Source organism: Nothoprocta perdicaria, unplaced genomic scaffold, assembly GCF_003342845.1.
Source record: "Nothoprocta perdicaria isolate Ctin4 unplaced genomic scaffold, notPer1 scaffold_59, whole genome shotgun sequence".
Classification (NCBI taxonomy): Eukaryota; Metazoa; Chordata; class Aves; order Tinamiformes; family Tinamidae; genus Nothoprocta; species Nothoprocta perdicaria.
Genome location: NW_020455854.1, coordinates 329906 through 351483, shown reverse-complemented (window position 1 = coordinate 351483; position 21578 = coordinate 329906). Strand labels below are relative to the sequence as shown.

At 51.0% G+C, this 21578-nt stretch overlaps 1 protein-coding gene across 1 annotated transcript in view; it reads right to left on the bottom strand.

The window, feature by feature from the left end:
• AXIN1 (axin 1) overlaps window positions 1-21578 on the bottom strand; it is a 76656-nt gene that overhangs the window by 47118 nt on the left and 7960 nt on the right. The window contains exon 2 of the mRNA XM_026049052.1: window positions 19680-20654. Coding sequence (XP_025904837.1) covers window positions 19680-20560 — 881 coding nt within the window. The 5' untranslated portion in view covers window positions 20561-20654. The remainder of the gene's footprint in view (window positions 1-19679; window positions 20655-21578) is intronic.

Sequence of the window (21578 nt, the reverse complement as noted above, 5' to 3'; positions counted from 1 at the left end):
GAAGTCCTGACCTCCACATTCCCAGCTCTGCAGTTGCTCCCTGTCACAGCCCTGGAAGCCTTCCTTACCTCAGATGAGCAATCAGAGTAATTAATTGGGCTGTTTCTACAGTAACAAGAAGGAGGCCCTTTCCAAGCAGTCATTTCCTGACACTTACCTTGCTAATAACCCCCAGGGTTTATTCTCTGGGAAAAATTAGGGAACAGGTTGGGACAAAGCAATACACGCAGATTTCCTTGACTGAGACCAACCCAAGGAGCTCAGGAGGCCTCCCATCAATGAGCAGCAGCCCCTGGGACCACTAATAAACATCTTCATTTACTTTTGCAAACACAGTTAGCAGCCAAAAGGACGCAGTGTCTTTACAAGGTGTCTAAGCCCCACTTCTTTGCTCCTGTAAAAGAGTGGGTTCTTTCACCTGCACCAATCTTGGATGAACCTTGCAGGACACCTTAGAAGAAGACTTAGTTCTGTGGACTTTTGCTGGCCAGGAGGAACTATTACTTAAGCTCTTGAAGACCGAGTGAAGACTGGCTAAGGGAAAACACATGAGAAAGAAAAATACCAGATGTGGGATTGAGAGCAGAGGAGCCTTTGGAAGGCACTTTTGCTTATGTAAGATTGGTGGGGGTGGGAGGGAGGAATAAACAGAATAATGAGATGTTATTCCTTGCTGTRAATGAGGAGATAAATGGTCACCGTACATCTATGGGAGACAGAGATCCAGGATGGAAAAGCTGTCAAGTGAACCCCGTGCTGTTGTCCCTCAAGGCACTGTCCATGGAGACTCTAGTTTCATCGCTCAGGACAAATGGCACTCCTGGGGAAGACACCTGCCGGACAACAGTTGTCCCCCTAGTAGATCAAGACAGCTTTGTGAAATGACAATGCTCTGACCTTGAACTGCAGTGAAAATGCAATGAAGATCCAGTGARTAGGGAATACAGGCCTGGAATGGTGTCTACTCAACAGCTAGACTTAGAGAGGAGACATTTTCATCAGCCCTGAAGAGGACCGGGGTCATTGAGCCAATGAGGAGGTGGAAAGCAGAACTACTTGGTGTGAGGGAAGGGTCACACTAGTCTGGAAATCCGAAAGATCCTTTGGCTGTCACTGTCTTGATAATTTGAGAACAAATTTTCTGATAGAAAATGTCTTGGCTGTCCTTTTGATCCTTCAACATGTCTTTGGATCCTGATCAATACCACTTTCTCGTATGACAGCTACGAACAGCCCAGCATCCTCCACCTGGCTGAAAATCAGCCAAGCGGGGCTGGCACAACAGAGATAAGAACGAAATCCGGTCAAACAGAAGTTTGAAGCATGCGTGACTTCTGGAGCAAGAGAAGATTCTGACCCAGTCTGAGATGTGAAGTCCATCTCCTAAACAAAAGCAGCTGAAGTTTAAATGAGCCAATTCTGCAGATCATTACCCTGCTATTACACAATTCTTGCTAATCCCTGAGGTGGGGAAGATGTGCCAAYGGCAACCCAGGCACATCTCTGTCATTTCAGCTGGACTTCCAGCTTTTCCACTTAGGATTGCATTCTGTTAAACCATTCTTGACAAATGCCAAGCACAAAAATCTCCCAAATATTTATTGTAATGTCTTTGGCTACMCTGTCCTAAGTACCTAAATTCCCTTCTCAGTTGGAGAGCTATCTAGACCAGAGGTCTCCACATCTTTCAGCCTAATAAACATTACAAAGGCTCATGAGCCCCTATGAGAAGTAAGAGAGAGATTGTTCGTGCCACAAAAGGAACAAAAATGACCAGCCATCCCCTGCTGGCTCTTCCCCTCCCCTGAAGAACTTGGCCTAATCCCCTCCATCCATAAAAAACAATGTGCCAAGGAAGGGCGGCAGCAGCCCTGCATACTGATTCCCCCTCCCCAGCTCGCATGGGCTTCCCCTGGAGCAGCTCGGCCAAGAGCAGCCCCTTTGGAGCCACCCAAGCCGCTTCCCAGCCCTGGGTCCCAYGGGCGGGCTGAGGAAGCGGCCACGAGCCCTCCTGGGCTCGCGCGAGGCGGCCAGCGCGGCCCCGAGGTGAGGCCAGCGCGGGCGCCTCCGAGGACGCCGCCGCCGAGACTCCCGGCAAATCCCAGCCCCGGCCAGGCCCTGCCGCCGCCGACTAGCTGGGACAGGCCGAGCATGTGCTGCGGGGCGCAGGGCAGGATTTTATTAGCGAGCACAAAGCGGTGGCGGCAGCGCGGCCCCAACGGGGTGGGTTGCGTTAGGAGAACAATAGCAGCTAATCGCCCCGCTCCTCTGGCACATGTGTCCTCAGCTCGCTAGGCTAGCAAACACTTAGAGCAAGTTGGAACCATGTTTGCATCTGCAGGGCCTCACGTTATTAACGCGTCAGATTAAAATCACAGTAATTGCGAACGTAACAAATTCCCGATGCTGCTCGTTAGAGGGCTAAATGGAAAACGGCAGCGTTCTGCCACCTCCCCTTCTTTGGGAACCTCCTTGTGATCATGCAACCGCCCGATTTAGCCCGAGCTGGTGCTTTGCAGCTCCGTCTAACCCCGTCGGACGCTCTCTGGCTGCTACACGGGCGGCTCCGTCGCCCTTGAGAGCTGGCGAGAGCCGGAGGGCCCTCCGACCGCTCGGGAGCCGTGTGCGGATTCAGGCCCATCTACYGGCCAGGACACAAGCCAGCACGTTGCTGCATCAGAAGCCAACGCCAACCACGTGGATTCCAGCTCCCCAAACCACGAAACAATAGGCACCAAAAAGGAAAAGTGGCAACTGCTGCTGGGGCAGCCCCACGGCAGCTTCACCCGGCAGCCACGAGGACACCACCAGCCAGCCCCACAGGTCACCTTCAAACGTCCACATTTTCACTGCCTGGAGGTGGACGGGACAGTGGTCCTGAGCTCACGCTGGTGGGACAGCGCTGCAGGAATCAGCCTTTCGCTTCCCTGTGACCGTGGTGGCACAGGGACAGGGCAACCCAGCACAGGGACAGGGCGCCCGGCCTCCCTTTCACCCCGTGCTCGGGACAGCTCTCAGCCAGTTCCTTGCCCGTCTGGAATTCCTGCCGGCGACCACGCGCCGCTCAACAAGGTTTTTYAAAGCAATTACAAAATTTAAATGAACACTAAAGGCTAATTGCTTAAGATAACGCAGTTACTTATCTCCCAAATGATTTCACCTGACCCTTCGGTGCATGGCAGTTCTGTTCTGAATAAAATGGAGTTATTTACCCAGGGTGGGATTTTCACGASGGCCTGTAGGTGTGTCAAGACAAGGTCAGTGAGGAGAACTTTTTTCCCTTTATAATTATTAGACCAACACATACAGCTTGGCAAGCTGGAAAGCAAGCTTTCATGTTTCATGTTAAATACGGCAATGAGCGAGGTAATTTGAGAGAAAGGCAGAGAAAGACAATTGCTCTCCATGAAATGTTGAGCTTACATGGTCGAAAAGCACTAACGCGCCACAGCAGAAACTTTCAGCTTTCCCAAATTCATGAGTTTTAGGCCCAAGCAGCAGAGAGAAGTGCTATTTCCAGGCTCATCCCTAATGGGATTTCCAGGCCTGTGCCAGGAGCCGGAGCGGAAAGGTCACAGACTGAGCTGTCACTTGGGGCACAACCAAACGCTCCTCTGCTACCTGGTTATTTCTGTCCTCTCCTGGGCAAGCTCCCTCGCGCGTGCGGGATGTCAGAGCCCCGAGCGAGGGCGGTGATGCTGCCCAGCCCCTTTCCCCGCACGAACACAGGCTCCYCTGAGGCTGCCCAAGGCTGGAGCCGCTCGGTGCCCGTCCCGCAGCCCTCGGCGCTGGCAGCCCCAGGTGCCAGACGGGAAGGGCAGAGCCTGCAGCAGCAGCTCCGGGGTGCCCAGCACCATCCTGCTCATTCCCCAGGGCTGCCACCCAGCGAATGGCTTCAAACACAGGCATTTCCACAGGACAGGAGCAGCAGCAGGCGCTTCCCCAACGTCGGGCCCGCAACAGCCACCACCTCCCCGTGCAGGACCTGCCTCGCRGCCCGCCTGCACCACCGCAGCGCGCCTGCAGCTGCAGCTACAACCACCGCAGAAGGCCCCAAACCCTTCCCTGCAGCGCCCGGAAAGAATGCCAGCAATTTCGGTGACAAGAATCCCCTTGGGAGCCCTGAGAGAGGGTCTCGGAAGGGCTCCCCCGTGCTGCCTCATTCCCCCTAAACCCTGCACATGGGAAGTTATTTAAAACATTTCCAGCCCGTGCCGCTGCGAYGGAGGTAGAGTTGGGTGTGAAGAAAGTATCCGTTGAGCTACCTCTGTTTTACTCAGCAAGTGGAACGAATTTCATCACCCCCTGCGAGTCTATTATGTATTCTATTTATACCGCAAACATTTGGTGCACAATTCAGGAGCAGCAGGAACAGGTGATGTAATGCACTGTACAAACAGCATTCTATTCATACAGTGGGAAAATAAAGTGCATTCTCTGGCTTTCTTTGATCACACTTAAAACAATCAAGATTAGAAGTCACAGATAACCCGATACATGCTAGAGATGAAAGGGCTCTGGGGAAATAAATCACCCAAAGTTAGATATTAAGCAAGATTTCTCTCTCAACAATCAACTTATCTGTGGATAGAAGAGGAATGACCATGTGGTTTCAAAATCCTGCCAGGCATTTTATTTATTTTTATAATACCATAAAGCTACTCCACCCACTTTTTCAGAATGAACACTGCATTACACAACACATCAAAGGGACTTTACGGCCTAAATTAAGCAATAAAATAGTTGAGATTGTGCGTTATGCCGAAAATTGGCTGGCTGCTTGTGCTGGGTGAGACGGGCGGCGAGCGCTGCGTGTTTCCAAAGCACCTGGAGAAGGCCCGGGGCGGAATGGCCCCGAGCATCAAAGTGTGCGGCTCTTGGAGCGAGGAGAGGGGAAGGGCCCGGCCGGCAGCGCTCCCTGTAACCCTCTCTTGCCCAAGGGCCAGCAGCAGCTCTTGGAAATTCAGCCCCAGGCACAGGGTATCGCTGCTGCACGAGGCAGCCGCGGCCCTTCGTTCCCGCTCTTTTCAAGGCTCAGGTCCTAGGCAAAACGCTGTCTTGGAAGCCGTGGGTTTTGAGCATGGGGTCCCTGWCGCCCTGGAGGGCAAGTTGGGCCATGGGAAAAGGAGATGGGAAAAGCTSGGAGGTGGCAAAGAAGTCCCAGGCAGGACACAGCGGAGCTGGAGGCCGGCGATGCCACCAAAGCTCTTTTAACACAATCAGAAAATCACAACAAGGATTAGAAAGCAGCTCTGTTACCACTGGCAGGCTCATAGGGGAGACACGCAATCAATATGACACAGAAATTAGATGAATTTAAAATGGCTTTTAGAATGCTTTCTGGCCCGCATGTAATTTTGACTGCAAAACACSCAGCCAGCAGGATACGCAGCAGCAAGGCACGCTTGCCCAATGTTTATTTTCCAGCTCTGCTTCCCCAGAAAACAAGGTGAGAAACGAGGGGATATCAAGACCAGAGAGGTTTGGTGGGTCCCTGCAGCAGGGCAGGGTGGAGTTTCCACCGGAGCAGCCCAAGAAACACTTGAAAAATCAAGCTGCCCCAACGCAGAGGGTGGCAGGGACCAGGCGCGCTGCGGCCTGCTGGCCTCCTTACACCCAAAACCAGTTTCTTGACGCATTTCTCTTTCCTCCTCCCCAACAGCTTTAATTAGTTTGGGCGCTATCACGCTTTTGCGCGGCTCGACTCGGGCCTTTGCTGTGCGGGGGTGTCGGGGCCTGCCCGGCGGSGGAGCCCCCGGCTCGGCCCAGCTGCTGCCCGGGGTGACTCGCTGCCCTCCCGAGAGCTGCCCGGCCCCCGGCACCCGCACGCCAAGAGACCACCCCAGGGTCCACGTCTGCACTGAAAGCGCTTACAGGAGGTCTGGCCCAGGGCGATTCGGGATTTTCTTGTGGGATTTTCCAACTGTGGCGTTGCCCAGACCCTTCTGCTCACCCCTCCCGCAGCTCTTGCTTTGAATTCACGCTCCAGAGACGCAAGATGAAGGATTTTTAAACCTGCAGACTGCATTTAAGCGAAAAACACATGCACAAGGAAAGCCAAAGCAAAATCATGTTCTGGAAACGGTCGGGAAGAGCAGCAGAGCCGTTCATAAAGCAGCCCATCTGGGCACTGCTGCCACCCGGGCATTAGCAGACAACGAGAGGGCTTCTCACATCCCCTGCCCCTTCTGCCCCCCGACTCGCTCCTCCCGTGAAAGCCCCTGCCCGGCCGTGCCCTTCTGCACCTCCCCTGGACTCGTGGGTGCCAGCGCTGCGCCTGGCTCAGCCCCGCTCAGCCTAGGGCAGGTGGTCAAACACCAAGYGGCTCTGTGCAGCGAGACCCGCAGATACTGAAGGTTTCCAGAGTTCTTTGAAGGCCTTCAGAACACCCTACCAGAGACTACTCTTAATAGCAACCTGGTATTTGCTTCCTGCAAGTCATCCGATGGGACAAGCTATGGTGGAGTCTCCAAACTTATCTCAATCACATTCTTGCTTTCCTGTTTGTGGCATTGACAAATAAWAAGCTATACATTACAGGCAATTATATTTCACAGAGGACAGCAATTAAGAAATAGTCTATTACTTTTTACAAGCTCGGGATAATCAAAAGCTTCCTCAAATATCTCGAGTCGCAATAAGCACTTAGAAATGGCAACTCCCAACAAATTGCAGGTAATTTAGAGTAATTTACAGATGACATATTTCCCTATCTGCACTTAAAACCTTAAAACTCGGTTCGAAAGAGCTGAACTGCAGGAGTTCCTGGACCATATRAAAATGGTGAAGTTATTCAGCCCATGCTACCGGCCTCCGAGGTTACGTTCAGGAACTCTGGTTGCCACACGGTGCAGAGGAAAAAATTTCACATCAGATATTTCGGGAGATGTAGAAAGATCCTAACTTGCACACCAAATCAATAAACAACGTTTTCCRCTTCTTCTATTGCTGTTATTTGAAAATACACCTTATTTTAATGCYAAGTAATTCGGTTTTAGCCTTAAAAGATTTCTTTAAAAAGTCAACGACTTTCTAATACTGTATCTYCCATGCAGTCAATGTATGAGACCCAAGATCAAAGAGTAAATTAAAACCCATGAAATGATGAAAAGGAAAGGAAACACACCTCTTTCATTCTTAAAGCTCAACCTTTTGGCCAGGAATTTTTAAAATGACACGGAAAGCAGGAGTTGCAACAAGGATACAATTTAGCATGAGCTACTGTTATGGTATGACAGCTTCATTCCTCACACTCCAGGCAAATTATTCTTTTTAAATCCTTTTTCTCGTTCACAGGACTTGGATTGCTAGACTCGTAGTACTACTCGTACTACTACTACTAAGACTTATCGATAGTAGTTCTGATCCTTTCCATGCCACCATAGGCCGTGGCCAACACTGAAAAACAACGATGATGAGATGCTGGATCTAGCACAGCAGGGACCAAGGGAAGTGCAGGAAGAAAAGACTGGATTAAGGCAAGGAAAGGCAGCAGCCAACGCACACGGGCCCCTCGTGGCCCGGGGCCCTCGGCCAAGCCAGCCCGTCTCCGCGCTCCTCCTCGCTTGCTTTATCTGCAGGGAAGCCCAATGTGGACAGACAGGTTCCAAGGAACCCACGGAAGGGCAAGTTTCCCACGAGCCTCATCAGCAAAGCAGGCTTCCCATCCAAGCTCACAAATCTATCTTGTTCTTAAATCCACGCTGTAGATTAAAGGCACTTTACCTTCCAGCAGGCTTTTTGGTCACTGGTTGCCAGCCGTCAGTATGTTGAAAAGATCCGAGGTGTGGGCAGGCTTGAGAGCAGTCAGCGTTGGCCAGGAAGAGAGGCCAAACACAAAGGTGACCCTGCACGAAGCCAACGCGAGGAAGGACCAAGAGATGGATGGCTGCGATGCACAGTGTCCTCCCTGCCCCAAGGACAAACCCCAGCTAGGGGGTGACCAAAGGACAGGGAGACCAAAGCCACCAGGAAGAGGTTAATACAAACAGCCTGCTGATTTTTTAACATATCATGTCCATTAACTACATGTCTGTAGTTGATGGACCCACTAGAACTCGTGAAAAAGCATCCTCTATGCGCTCCTCAAGCCCTATCATCTCAGGTGTAAAGCTTGGGCTGTAATCTCTTTAGAACAGGGAAAATTTTGTCTTGTTCCTAAGGCAGAGTGCCCTGATGTTATAACACTGTTGCTCAGGACAGAATACAATCCCATTTGACAAACTAAACTGTTCTGCTATCACCTTGCTAACTGTCCGCATCACCTGGTTTTATCATCTTTGCCCTTTCCTGATTTTCCATGCTTGGCATTTCAAAATATGTATATTTTACGAATAAATCAATCAATAAGTACAATTTTAAAGGAAGCACATCTTTCTTCCCTGCTAGCTGCTTGCTGTGGCTTGGCAGCACCTCTGTAGATGTTCCTGCCACTACTGTCCCACCTGGAACAAGAGACTTGGCTCCAGCCCCATCATGTTTCTTCAGCTCAGGCTTCCAGGACGGTTTCCACAGCTGGGAAGCGAGAGGATTATCCGACTCCGTACCCGCTGAGGCAACACCCATGTCCCCAGCGCTGCATGGCTACCTTGGAGGGATCCTGTTGTCGCTGGTGCCAAGCCACAGGGAGCAACAAGCAAGGAAAGGGGCTGCGTGTAGCCTGGCTGCCAGCTGTGGGGTGTCAGCTCCGAGCAGCAGGGCCTACAGGGCGTGAGGAAGGCGGTGGTCCTGGCGGAGCTGACCGGGGTGTCACTATCGGGGACCACAACCTGCACCTCCTTGATGAGTCCAAGCAACTGCCCATGCGCTGACCTTTAGCGGTGCCAACTCTCCAACGGATCTTATTGCTGGGGAGGAGAATCCAGGGAAGTGCAGGATGCGTCTGCCCTTCGGAGCACGCRGGACGCGGCGGGAAGGCACGGGAGGTCGGTGTGCAAGGCCAGCACCCACTACAGCCCCAACACGCCACCTCCTCCCTGCGAAAGCACCAGAACTGACTCAAAGATGGTTCAAAGGGACAGCTTCAGAAACACAGAATTTTATTTTCTGCCTCCTGGAAGGAAAATACATCAAAATGGGACCAAATGCCTTTTCCCTAAAAACTCTTCACCTCTACCTTTGAATCAAACCAGCAGGAACTACACCCTGGAGATGACACATACGTCTCGCTAGGGAAAAGCGCGCCCCGAACGTGACGAAACGGCGAGGCGCCGCCCAGCAGCGATGCCCGCTGCGCTGCAGGCCCATCTGAGCTGCTCAAACCTCTGCCTTCGATCCCCTGGATCTACATGGAGCAGAACGGGCACGAAACAGTTATGCAAGCGGCGTGTGCCACAGCGTCTGCCTGTCCTGGTGTCAGCCCCCAGCACAACCGCTTGGACCTCTCCAGCGGCAACTCTGAAGAAGAAAAGCCCAGCTAGACAGCGGAGATTCCCTTGGGGTAACCCTTTAAAGCATTTCCCTCTGCCGGATTCACATCCGGAGCGCCCGGCACGGGCGCAGTGCTGAGCCAGGCACTTGCTCTGCTGTATGAACATCCCAGGCTGCGAGCGCCGGGCGGGCAGGGATCCCTCTCCAAAGCTTACGAGGAAATTCCACGTGTTTTATTTAATTATGGATGAATCACTCTTAAAAACTTTCTGCATTTTATCTTCAGCTGCAGACATGGATCATGCAGCTGTTTTATCATTATTTTTACACATTATTTTTACACATCCCCATCTGCTTGGGCTCTCAGAGCTCAGCAAAGTCCTTTGAGGAGCAGAAAGCCTCGGTCCTTCAGCTCCACGGGCTGAGCGTTCCCTTTGGGTGCACAGAAGTGACAGAACAGTTAACAAAGCACCCAGTTTATTTGGGAAGGGAGGCGGGAAGAGAGGCCACAAGCCCATTTCCCTGAGCAGCCCCACGGTCCCCACCCAGAAACCTGCACACAAAGAGCACCGCGTTTAAACTGGTAGGTTAGGTCTGAGACCAGAGTTAAGGTTTGTCAACCATGACAAGCTAAGGCTTGTTTAACAGTCGAMTGGAGGGTTGCAAAGTCTAATAAAACCAAAGGGTTTTCCATAACAAAGCTGCCAAGGTGGCAAGGGAATATTCACACCCATGCGGTAGTTTGGGCTTTTTTGGGGGGTTTTCCTCCTCTTTTTGAAGCACGCAAAGGTATTCGGAGTCTCAAGCGAGCATGGACACCATAAAAGCCAGCAGCTAGCAACATGAAAGCCGATGGAAGCAGCAACAAGGAACACGCTGCTAGCAGTGAGAGTAACCAACCACTGCAAGAGATAACAAAAATGCTGCCTGACCTCCCGGCACTCGGATGCCTTTCTAAAACAGACACTTCAGCCCGACCGCAAGCGATTGTGCAAGAAGCGCTGGGTGAAGCTGCACGACCTGTTATCTATCTCAAGGATTACAAAAGGAAAGTTTTTCCCATGCTCATTTAAGAAGTTTGCTTTCTGCTGAAGAATAGAGGTCTGTGGCTCGGCTGTGCCGGGCTGCTCCAGCCCGTGGTGGGGAAGGATCCCAAGCAGCGCTCTGGGAGAGCGGGAAGGCTGCTCTCCAAAGCCTCCTGGTGGGCTAACGCCCCAGCTTGCCCCATCCAACCCACCCCGGGACACACATGTGTACCCCGAGGCCAAACACACACAGCACCCTATTGCACGGCGTGATAAATCCTGCACTACAGTGACCCGCGCATGCATCCTTCGCTGCGTGCTTCCAGCTCATCCACTGGTTCCCGGGTTAGCCAAACCTGAGGAAAAGAGGCCAAGGAAGCGTTTCCCAAGGAGCTTTTCAAGAGCAGAAAGGAAGACACCATCCTTGGATGTGCTCATATTCAAAGAGGCATGAAATATAAATAGTTGTACAACAGAGGGAAGTTTCTGCTCTTGTGTTTTCCTGGCAGAGACCAAGGACTGAGGGTGCTGGTCTCAGGGGAGCACGAGCAGGTCCAAGGGGACACACACTGTGCCACCCTGACACTGTATGCAGGCCCGAAGGCTGCATGTGGGGCTCAAGCAGGAACACGGCTAATATCCTAAGGAAATACACGTTACAATGGTCACGTGGCCTGCGAATTATCAATTAAAGGTGCAAACACAAGATTTCTCATTAGAGCTCTACATTTTTATTTTATATATGTGTGTGTGTGTGTGTGTGTGTACATATAGATAGATAGATAGATAAAAACACCATGCAGACAATTGATCTTGGTGGAACCAGGAGAACAGGGATTCAAAGGCCATGCTTTATAACCACTTATAATCACTTGAAGTGGGAGTTAGGCTGATGTCCTGCAGGGGAATCTCACACTGAAATCTGCACAGAGCTTCCTTTCCTTCAGCATGCTGCAGTCCCAGAACTTGGTGCCTCTGCTTTGGCCCTCTTATTTATACACAATAAAGCCCTTGTGCAGGAGATCAAGCCTCAATTTCATTGATTTGACATGACGGTTAACCTGTGAACTCTGCCCCTGCTAATAGAATAATTTCTATTTGTTGATTCCTCTCCTGGTCTCCTCGAGGGCAGCGCTCGCCTCGGCCCAGGGCTCGTGGGGCTCCTGCTGCAGGAGGCAGCGCCAGGACAAGGCTAAAGGGACCTGCCARCTGGAGCAGGACACGGCCTCGCCAGGCCCTCTCCTTCCAACCCCTACGCATCCTACCTGCTCCTTCCCACAAGTTGCTTTTGATCGGAATAAGATAAGGACATTCTAAAAGCTGGTAGTTAAAGGACAGGTTCAGAGGACCAAATAATTCCAAATTTCACCACAAAATTTGAGTCTTCAAGGGTAAAATCCAATTTCTGCATGGGTTTTAAAGAGTTCAGATCATTTGACCTAAAATTACAACAGCTCCGCTTCTCCCAACAGACAAGAGCTTGGGCCAGGACCAGGGGCATCGACGGCTCCGCTTTTCCGCCCGRGCAAGACCTGCTGCAACCCAAGCTCTGAGCACAGCTTCAGTAAACCCAGCTCACAGCCCGACACGGGGAAGGGGGAGAGCAAGGGGAAGCCGATCCCCAAAGAGCCCAACCTTGACCAAAACACCGGGCTCACAAATAAGGACTTCAGAGCGGCAACAAATGCCACAGCTGGGAATGGTTCCGCTGCTCTAATCCRTGTGGCAGAAGCCAATTTCTCCAGAACTTACAATATTTTGAAACGCCAGCAAGTAACCACACTCCTCCTTTCAAAACTTCACTTAAAATGTGAGGAAAAAAAARRAAAAAGAGAAAAAACAGAACCAAAGGTGCAGCCCAGGGCCCTGCAGAGCTTCCAAGCTGTCTTTATTTCCGAAGATTCCCACGTGGTGACGAACTCCCCGTGCAGGAGGGTTCGAGCCGGTGTCACCCGCATGGCAGCGGTGGTGCAAACCCAGCGTCCCGGGGTATTTGCACCCATTGGGCCTTAATCTGCAGCCTCCAAAGCACCGGGGCTCCGTCTGCAAGCTGGTGTTGGGCTTATTTTATACCTGGTGCACTCGAAAGCGCAGCTCTTGGCTAGTCTTAACTCCCCAAATCAGGACCATCAAGTAAACAGCAGCATTAGTGCAGCCCAAGGAGGGAGCGATACCCGGCAGCTGAGCACAAGAGGCCTAGGCCACATGGACACAGTCAGAAAACATGCGGAAATTCTTYGGGAAGCTGCAGGAAAACGCAGGTGCCAAAGGCAGCGCGGAGCAAACGGCTCCCGCGGCTCCCACCAAGTGTCAGGGCTTCTCGGAGAGACGCTGGGAATTATATTCACGAGCAACTTGACTTTTTAATCATTTCAATTAGTGTGACTAAAACCCTTCAAACGGAACAAAACAAGGGAAAATAACCCCTCTCCATGCAGAAACGGGCTGTCTAGCTTAACAGACCATACCAAATTGTGAAGGTTTTTGCTTTTGTGGCATTCGCATATTCCATTTAATGCAGATAATTAACCTCAGTTTCTAATTTCAAATCCTCCGCATAAGGAAGTGGAGTGATTCAATACATTCACTGACAGACAGAAAATTAAAATATTACTACAGCCTCTACTCGGGGCTCAAAAGACAGGGCCTTGCAACAGATCTTTCTTCTTTTATTTGACTGATTAACCGTAATTTGCTTAAAGGATTTAAGGATGAACCTAATAATCCAATGATATTTCCAGGCACTGATTTAGGACATCAGCACCTCCGCTCCGCGCTTCGCTCAATGGCGATTTTCTGCTTCAAACGTACAGTCACTTTGGAAACCAGATTTCTCTAGCAATCCTAATGAAATTAGGCCAGGGTTTTATTTTTAACCACRCAGTAAGCAGCAGCACGGATCCAGCTGTGGGAAGTCGCTGACTATCCAACAACACGAGGCCAGCAGGTAGGAGCTGATTTCTTGCCACTCCCCCAACTTTCTCCTTCCTTCCCCTCCCCAAAACACCAACCAAGTTTGCAGCCTGCCTCAACTGCCAACAAATCTGCACCTAAGAGACTATGAAAGAGAAGAAATTCAAGAGGCAGCCGTTTCTTAAATAATAACCAATTATTCAAAGGATTAGCCCATTACAGCTACAATAAAGAAACACTTCAAACCCAGAGCAAGGTTAAAGGTGAACTGCAGATCAAGCCCAAGGTGCAATGACACGGTCACCTCCTGGGGACACTTAGCGCAGCCTCGGCGTTTGGCTCCATCCCCATTTAGCTTCTAGCACCCAGCTGAAAGCTGAYGCTGGGCACAACTCAGAGCAGCCTGACTTGCAACCCCATTTCCAACCCRCTGCATGCATGTCATGATTTGTGTCATCATTGCAATACACAGATTAAAAGAAAATCTAGAAGCTGGAAAGACCCCCAACCCAAACACCTCCTGAGGCGCCATGCACTGCCTGCTTCTCATGTCGGTTCCAACTCCCAGGARGAACCTGGGACTGATATCCCATTTACTACTGCTGTTTGGAGCACCCAAGAGCCCTACTGGGTTACAGCAGCCCCGCTCCCCTCACTGCTCCTGCCCGCTCCAACCCACCACCCCTGGGAGCTCYGGGCTGGCTCTGCTGCAGCCTCCCAACAGCCTTCTTGTTTTGGGGGGACCCAGCGGGATGAGCAGTCCCAGGAAAGGGGGACTGCGATGCCCCCGACCCTGGGGGGAGCCCAGCATACGGCTTGCCTTGTCTGAGATAGGAGTGAATGAGATTGCAGGCAACGAGACGAAGGACACCCGGATGACCAAACCAGGCTAAAACTGGTCTGCATGATTAGACCAAGTTCCTGCCTTAAAAAAAAATAGGTTTTGTTATCCAGGTAAACCTGGACTTTAATAAAGCCAGGCAGTCACTGGCGGGAAGAGGCAGGAATGCTCCTCATGCATCAAAGCTTAACTACCCGCCTTTAGAAAGAAGCCAAAGGACCGACCCATATCCAACCAACACACATGCCAGTTCTTCATCTTGATCTGTGCAGGGGCACAAAAGTTATTCCTCTGCAAATAAAATCCATTTTAAAGCTTGGCACAGGCCAGGATAAATACTTTACACTTAATGTAAGCATCTCTATGTGAATGGCCCATTGSTTTAACAGTGTATTTAAGAAAAACGGGCCACCTGGTGTGCACAAGCACCAGCACCCTCTGCCTTGTGTAACAAGCACGCGGGGTCTCAGGGCTAGCAGCTCGTGCGACCACAGCAGATCTCCCCTCTCCCTGCTGGAGGTTCCTCCCAAGGAGGATGCAGATCCACAGCTCCTGCATTGCCAACGTATTTGCATCTGGAAGCAGCCACAGCCATGTAACTGAGCAGACCCCAAACAGGGCCGTATCAATTACGAGCGGCGTTACGGGCCCGGCAGTTTTAATTTAAGCCAAGTCATTAGCTGGTATTTCAGACTGCACAAAATTACTGGCCCAAATGCAGGGTCAAAACTGGGAGGGGGGTAGTGTGTGAAAAGTTCTGAGCATTAACTGAGCATTGAAATTATTTTAGCTGAATGCAAATCCTGCTCCCTGCATCAGCCCCTCCATTGCCACAGAGCAAGCAGGACCAGATGAGAGCCAGCACACATGGAAAGTCAGGACAAAGGTACCACCCTGGGTTGCAGCTTCCCGACTGTAACATCCCAGTCATCCTGCTTTCCACGAGCGGGAAGTGCCACCGTCAGGGCCCCCAACAACCCAGAYGTGCAGGACGCAGCGGCAGAGGCGCCTGCCCGGGTCGGCTTCTCCCAGGGCGCTGAAACGTCAGCTCTGTTGGAAACCAAACACTCGTGAACACATTTCTCAGGCYACCGGCAGCACACGGGACCAAGCAAACACCACCTATCAGTTCCACCTCCGCCAACATTAGGGAGGCCAAAGAAAGGGCATTGCAACAAGGGGCAAGGTAGAAAGACACCACGCTAGAGACCGAGAGGAAGGCCACCACTGCCGGCTTCTTCCAGAGCATCTCCAAACACACCCGGTGGATCCAGGCCTCCAAGTTTCAGCCTCTGATTAACAGCAGGGCCTGAATGTCATGCTGCTAAGGTCAGGTTCAGCTCCCACTACCGTCGAGGGCACCAACCACTCTGCTCTTCCGAGCCAGCACACAGGACACTGGCTGCATCCAGCCTCACGGCTTCCCCATCAAGCCCCAAACGCTCTTCTTTCTGCCTCTGCATACAGGTCCAATATTTAGTAGCAGCTTTTTCCCCAAATTTTTCAAATTCTCCTGAAGTCCTGATAGCCAAGTTCAAAGCACAGGCTGCTTCCTCAATTCAAGTTAAGTGTTGACAAGACAGCACCATATGCCTTAAATTATCTACACTCCGAACGCACCTGCATTAGCTTTTGTAATTTTGCATCCATGGTTTTCCACCCATTTGATACCATTAGCACCAATTCCTTCACTGGATAGTTTTCAGTAAGGGAGCAGTGTACGACTGTGAATGGCTAGCTTCAAAATTAGGTTTGCCAACTAAATATCAGCTTTTTCTTGCTAGGAGCCCAACTTCTGACATTCTGGGTTGCCTAATTGTTCCCTAATTGCTCCTCAGGGTTACAGTTCTTACTGAGAGAGGCTTGAAACAAGTCTCCCACACCCTCCCAAACCTCCCTCAGTGTTTCTCTCCCTGTGGAGCAGCCTGCTATGAGAAAGCAGAAGCTCTAGTTTGGACAAGAGTTGCTCTTGTGAGCGCCCAGACGCTGCCAGGACTTGGGCAAAGGCCTAAGGGCCTCTCTGTAGGGCTCCCCCAAGCACCAGTGGGGACCTCAGTGTCTGCCCTTTCCTTCTGAACCATCGGCGCTGCTAAAAAGCCAGGAGCTTAAGTCAATTCAGTCTTGTGGAAACCAAAACGTGGATCATGCAGCCAAATGCCCCTAAAAACCAAAGCAGAACATTTGAATCAAGGCAGCCAACCTCCACTCAAGAGCGGTTTCATCCAGGCCTGTCCAGCTGCCTTTTGTCACCGCCACAACAGCGCTCACTGTCCCTCACTGCAGACTGCCCCTACTGCCAGGTGTCCTCKCACCAGCTCTCCCTACACTCCCTTTTAACAGGCTGGGTTTGGGCAGGTATTTCAAGACTCAGGGGGCAAATAAGCAAAATAATGGGCAGAACCCAACAAAATCTCCCATCTTGGCTTTCGGGAAGAGCAGAACCAGAGCTGTTCACGCACACACCCACACCACGCTTCTCAATCACCACCACGAAGGAAAGCAAAGGCAACGTCTGCGTCTGTCGGCTCTGCCCTTTAGYGTGTTGAGCGCGGAGGTTTTCGGGGGGAAGGCAGAACCCCCTCCAACCTAGAGCAAAAAAGATGGCAGAGGAAATACAGAAACCACCGTGACGTGATGCCTTCAATCCAGTGTCAAATTTCCACATTTTTAAAGYGCGTACGTTTTACCGAAGCACTCARAAATGCAGGCTAGAAAACGCAGGCTGCAGAGCAACGCCAAGGAGCAGGTTTAACTTCTGCCTTTCCCATGTGCCGAACGCAAGGGCCGCATGTCCAAGGGAGGCTCGTGGCAGACCGCGCCGCGCTCGCGGCCACGTTAGCAGCGGCTTCGGAAGCGGCGAGTTAACGCGCCCCATCTTTGGGGGTTACCCTCTTTGAAGCTCACTGATCCATGACCAATGCCCAATTAATTTGCAGGAGCCTCGCTATAATGACTATTGGCCTTTGCCTACGCACACAAAAACGCAGTCGGCAGCAGCGATGGGGTTTTACTTGGGGATATGCGCGTGCGTACATGTGTATTTGCACACCTTCAAAACAGCCCCCATTAATAACGGGCTATCTTCTGCATTTTGAGGGTGTTTTTCCTGTTTTTACATTTCCCCTCGTAAGAGCGGAGCTAACGCTTTGAGATTTATGAACTTTCTGCTGCATATTTGGAGCTGATTCAAGATGCTCGCTCACAGAGCAATGCTTCTATTACATGCGCTCAGATTCCTCTTTATTTGGAGTTTCCATGGAAGCCAAGGAAGAGAAGTTAAATCTTGAGAAGATTAAACAGGCCTTCAGATATAATGCAAACCAGCTTCCTTCAACATTCCCTCCAGAAAAAATAATGAGGAATTCTTACAGGCGTACACAAAAGAAAAAGTAAAGTTTGCGGAAATTTTCCGTGTGACGCAAGTCCCAGCCTTCCAAACGCTCCGTGCAGCTCTCGCTCCTTGCGGCTCCACCAACCTCCAAGCAAACAAATAAGGTATTTGCTTGGGAAATAAGGTATTTGCTTGGGAAAGATGCTACAATTAAGAAAGAGCCCATTGCCAACTGCTTTTTCCATACTACATCCTGGAAGAACGTCAATGCAACCTCCAGTTGCTGCACAAAGACAAGCGACCGCTCCAGGAATCAGGATCTCAGCAGATTTTTAGAATAAAAAATGCAGCAATGGTTAAAATTGAGCAGCACCTTTCACTGCCACACGGCAGACACTACTGTAGTTGATGTGTTAAATATATAATAATGTATATATATTAAAAAAAATGTATATCTTATCTTTGCTTCCTGCAGGCTCAGAAATGACTCCTGCTCTGGTGATGACGGTAAATATTTCCCTGCCTCCCTACCCRCCAGGTCGATGGAGGGTCTGCAGCCCCACTGACAGGCTGGTGGACACAACAAATCCACAGCAATACTTTTCTTTTTCTGACCTCCGCTGCCAGGTGAAGATTTATTTCATCTTTTTCCAACATCCTATGCAAACGCCTGAAACTGAGGAACCGCATTCCAAAATACTTCTATTTCATARCTCATTTCTTAGCCATTTCAGTATCTGGCAGAGACACATGCAGATAATGGGAAAACTGCATTTTTTTCCTGAAATCTGACCTGAGAAGCACAGCACTCCGACAGGGTTTCTGCTACCTGCTTTAGGAAGGAAGCTGAACACAACTTGATCTCTAATAGGTCGTTTTCAATCTTAAAGCCATTATTGCTTAAATAAAAAGATACTTAAACCATAGACTTTCCTAATCCTTCGCTTATAGCAAGTACCCAATCGGTCAGCRAAAACGCACTTCAAGAAACATTCAAGGTTTTTATTAACTCCACAGGAATGTCCCAGGACCACGGAATTTTGTTTTTCAGGCTCCTGATTAAAACAGCAGGAGCTCACACGAGGTCTCCTTTTTTTTTCCCCGGGTTTCACAGGCAATATCTCCTCCTCAAAAATCTGTAAGAAAACAAGAACCACAACAAAAACATTTCGCCATCTGCAGTGTGCTGAGACCTTGCACAGGGCGGGCTGCGTTTCCAGCTGCCAGCCTAAAGGGACGGCTGAGGGAGATTAAACACAGAAATGCTTTTCATGAGGCAGGCGCCTTTGAAGCGGACAGTTCAGCTACTTCATTTCGTAATCTTCACAGAGTGTCAGATTTTAGCCTAAGCAGGTCTTAAAACAAGGAGATTTTATTTTTGAGGAGGAGGAATGTGTTCTGGCCGTGCTCTGTTGATTCAGCGAGGGTTAGACACACACACACTTATTGATCCCAGAGAACTCCCTGCTAAGTTAATTGTCTGGAATTTTAACTGAACTCTCAGCAAGTTGCAAAATCCATGGTGGCTGGAAGTGGGTGGGGGACCCAGAAGGAAACGGCCTGCAAAACACTGCAGCTCGTATAGCTAAGGAAAACTTTAAAAAACCCTGTTATTTTAATGAACTGAACAGCTTTTAGATTGAAAGGTTTTAGCTGGCCTTGGCGATTCCTGCTTTGTCACGGCTAGAATCCACTGTCAGGAATCCCTCGAGTGCAAAGCAATGGCGCTTCCAGGGAGCACCCTGAACCCCGTTTGACCCGTCCGGATGTTTCGGACGCCAGGGTATTCCCCGCACACTTCCTGCGGCCTCTGCTTGTGGCTCATCCCAACCATTTCCTTGTATATTTACAGGGTGAACTTTTACCACGAGCCGCATCCAGCCGCGTTCCTAGAGGCGAGCGCTGACCTCCTGCCGCGGCAGGCGCCAGGCCGGGCGGGAAGCGGCTCCTCCGCGCGCTCCGCAGCGCTGCCCGCGCCTCGCAGCCCCGCGCCGCCTCCTGCCAGACCACGCTCAGCAGCGGGACCCGAGCGCGCGACCAGGATTATCCACGGGGATCAAAGAGAAAGCCAAAGACAAGCTCCAAATAAACCCCAACTCTATCCAAACGACGCTGCACCGCAACAAAGCGGCACCGCGACGTCTCGCTGCCCTGAATCCCCCCTGGTCCCTGGGACGTCCAGGTTGAGCTGCTCACGTACCTGAACTCCCGGCCCTCGCTGTAGCGCCGCGTCGACGTGGCCCGCTGGGACGCCGTCTCCATGAGCAGCTTCTGCGTGAGTCTGCTCGAGGGCGCCGAGTCCCTGCTGGCCTCCGGCTCCGCGTCTTGCTCGCATTTCCACTCCTCGTCCTCATTCAGAGTAGGCAGGTAACCAGGCAGCCCTTTCCCCGTCCCAGATCCTGAGCTCGGATCGCTATAGATTTTGGGACTTTCCCCACCTGTCCTTGTGTATTCCAAATAAATATCCGACTTAAGGAATAAAGGGTAGGTATTGTCTTCTATCATGCACTGAATCTCGGTTTGGGCCTGGTCAAACATGTCAGGGTCAATCTGCAGTTTCATCACACAGTCTTTTATGAAGCTTTTTGTGGCTGGTTTGATCTGCCGGGACACAATTCCATTGTTGTCAAGAATGTACTTTTTGTAAATGGCTTTGGCCAGTTTGAGTCTTTTCTCCTCATTAGACACRCAGGGCTCCAGCTTCCTGAAGCCGCTGCAGGCAAACCAGAAGTCCAGCAGATCCGCRCAGTCCTCCTGCTTCAGGAAAGTCCTGAAGAGATTGATACCATCCTGATCGTCCAGCAAGGAGTGCAGCGACTCGGCCCATTTCAGGTAGGGGGGCGTTGGCGAGGCGCTCCCCTCCGGCTCGTACCCCAAATCCAAATCCGAGCGCCTCGGTGTCGCCGTGGACATCTCATTCCTACCCACATCGCTTTTACTGGAGTAGAAACCGTGGCTAACGGGCCTTGGATCTGTGGACACGAGTTCACCTTCCTCACCAGGAACCGGTGGCCTTGGAGCATCTTCCGTGAAGCTTCCCCCGAGGTCCAAAGGGAAGCCGCCTTTCCCCTGGACGTTCATTTTTATGGCACTTGCTTGCACAGGAACCGTGGGAGAAGTGTTGGAATCTCACAACACCAAGAGTTGTAGCTCCAACCTGAGCACGTTTGTTCTGCTGAAATAGATCAGAAAAAAAAAAAATGAAGTATTACTGTGAATAAACCCTCCAAGGTTGCATATCAATAATTTTAAGTTACTGTATTAAGTCTTCTCTTCTAGGAGAGACAATGACAAAGCTCTGAGTCCCCTACTCCAGATGCTTATTTTACCTGCAGAGTCTGAATCTGAATCGTAGATGTTTCAAGTCATACTGAGGTAATATGATTTACCTGCCTACAAATTTAGAAATTTTTTATCCCTAAGCTGGAATTTAAGACTTGTGGAAAAACACCCTGAAAAAAACACCCATTTTGGACTGAAACTTAGTCCACAACTTGATCAAGCGCAGGTTCTCCATGCAACCAGGCAACAAACCCACGTGAAATTCCTCTCAAATCCTCGCATTTGAGAGATCTGCTGCGTGGTCTTGCCTAGCAGGGGGAATCCAGCTGCAACGCTGACCCCAATATTTGGGGCATTCGAGCTACATTCTTGCCTGTAACGGGCATGTTACTGCAGGATCGCAATTCCAGCGCCGCGCTTCACAGCAGGAGGCCGGCAGCAAAGGATCATGTCGGATAACAAAGATCACCTGGGAAAACTTCAGGTCATCAAAAGAAGCTGAAAAAAACCCCATGCTGAAAAGGCAGCTGGATCAAACGCAACTTTTTAAAGAAAGGAAAAGGAGTCAACATGGAGGATGGGAGGAAMGGGGAAGGAGGGATGAGCTGCGGAGGGCAATCCCTGGATAATCCCTGGACAGCTACTTCCGCGGGCAGGCAGAGCCACTCAATTCTGTAAAGGCAGTGGGAAAAGTTTTGTTTTAGGGAGCAGCGGGAGCCTCAGAGCCCCGGCCGCCCGCCCTGCGGCTCCGGGCACCCGCGCGGCGGGCAGGCGGCCGGGAAGCGGCGCGGGGGCCCCGGCGCCCGCTCCGGGCTCG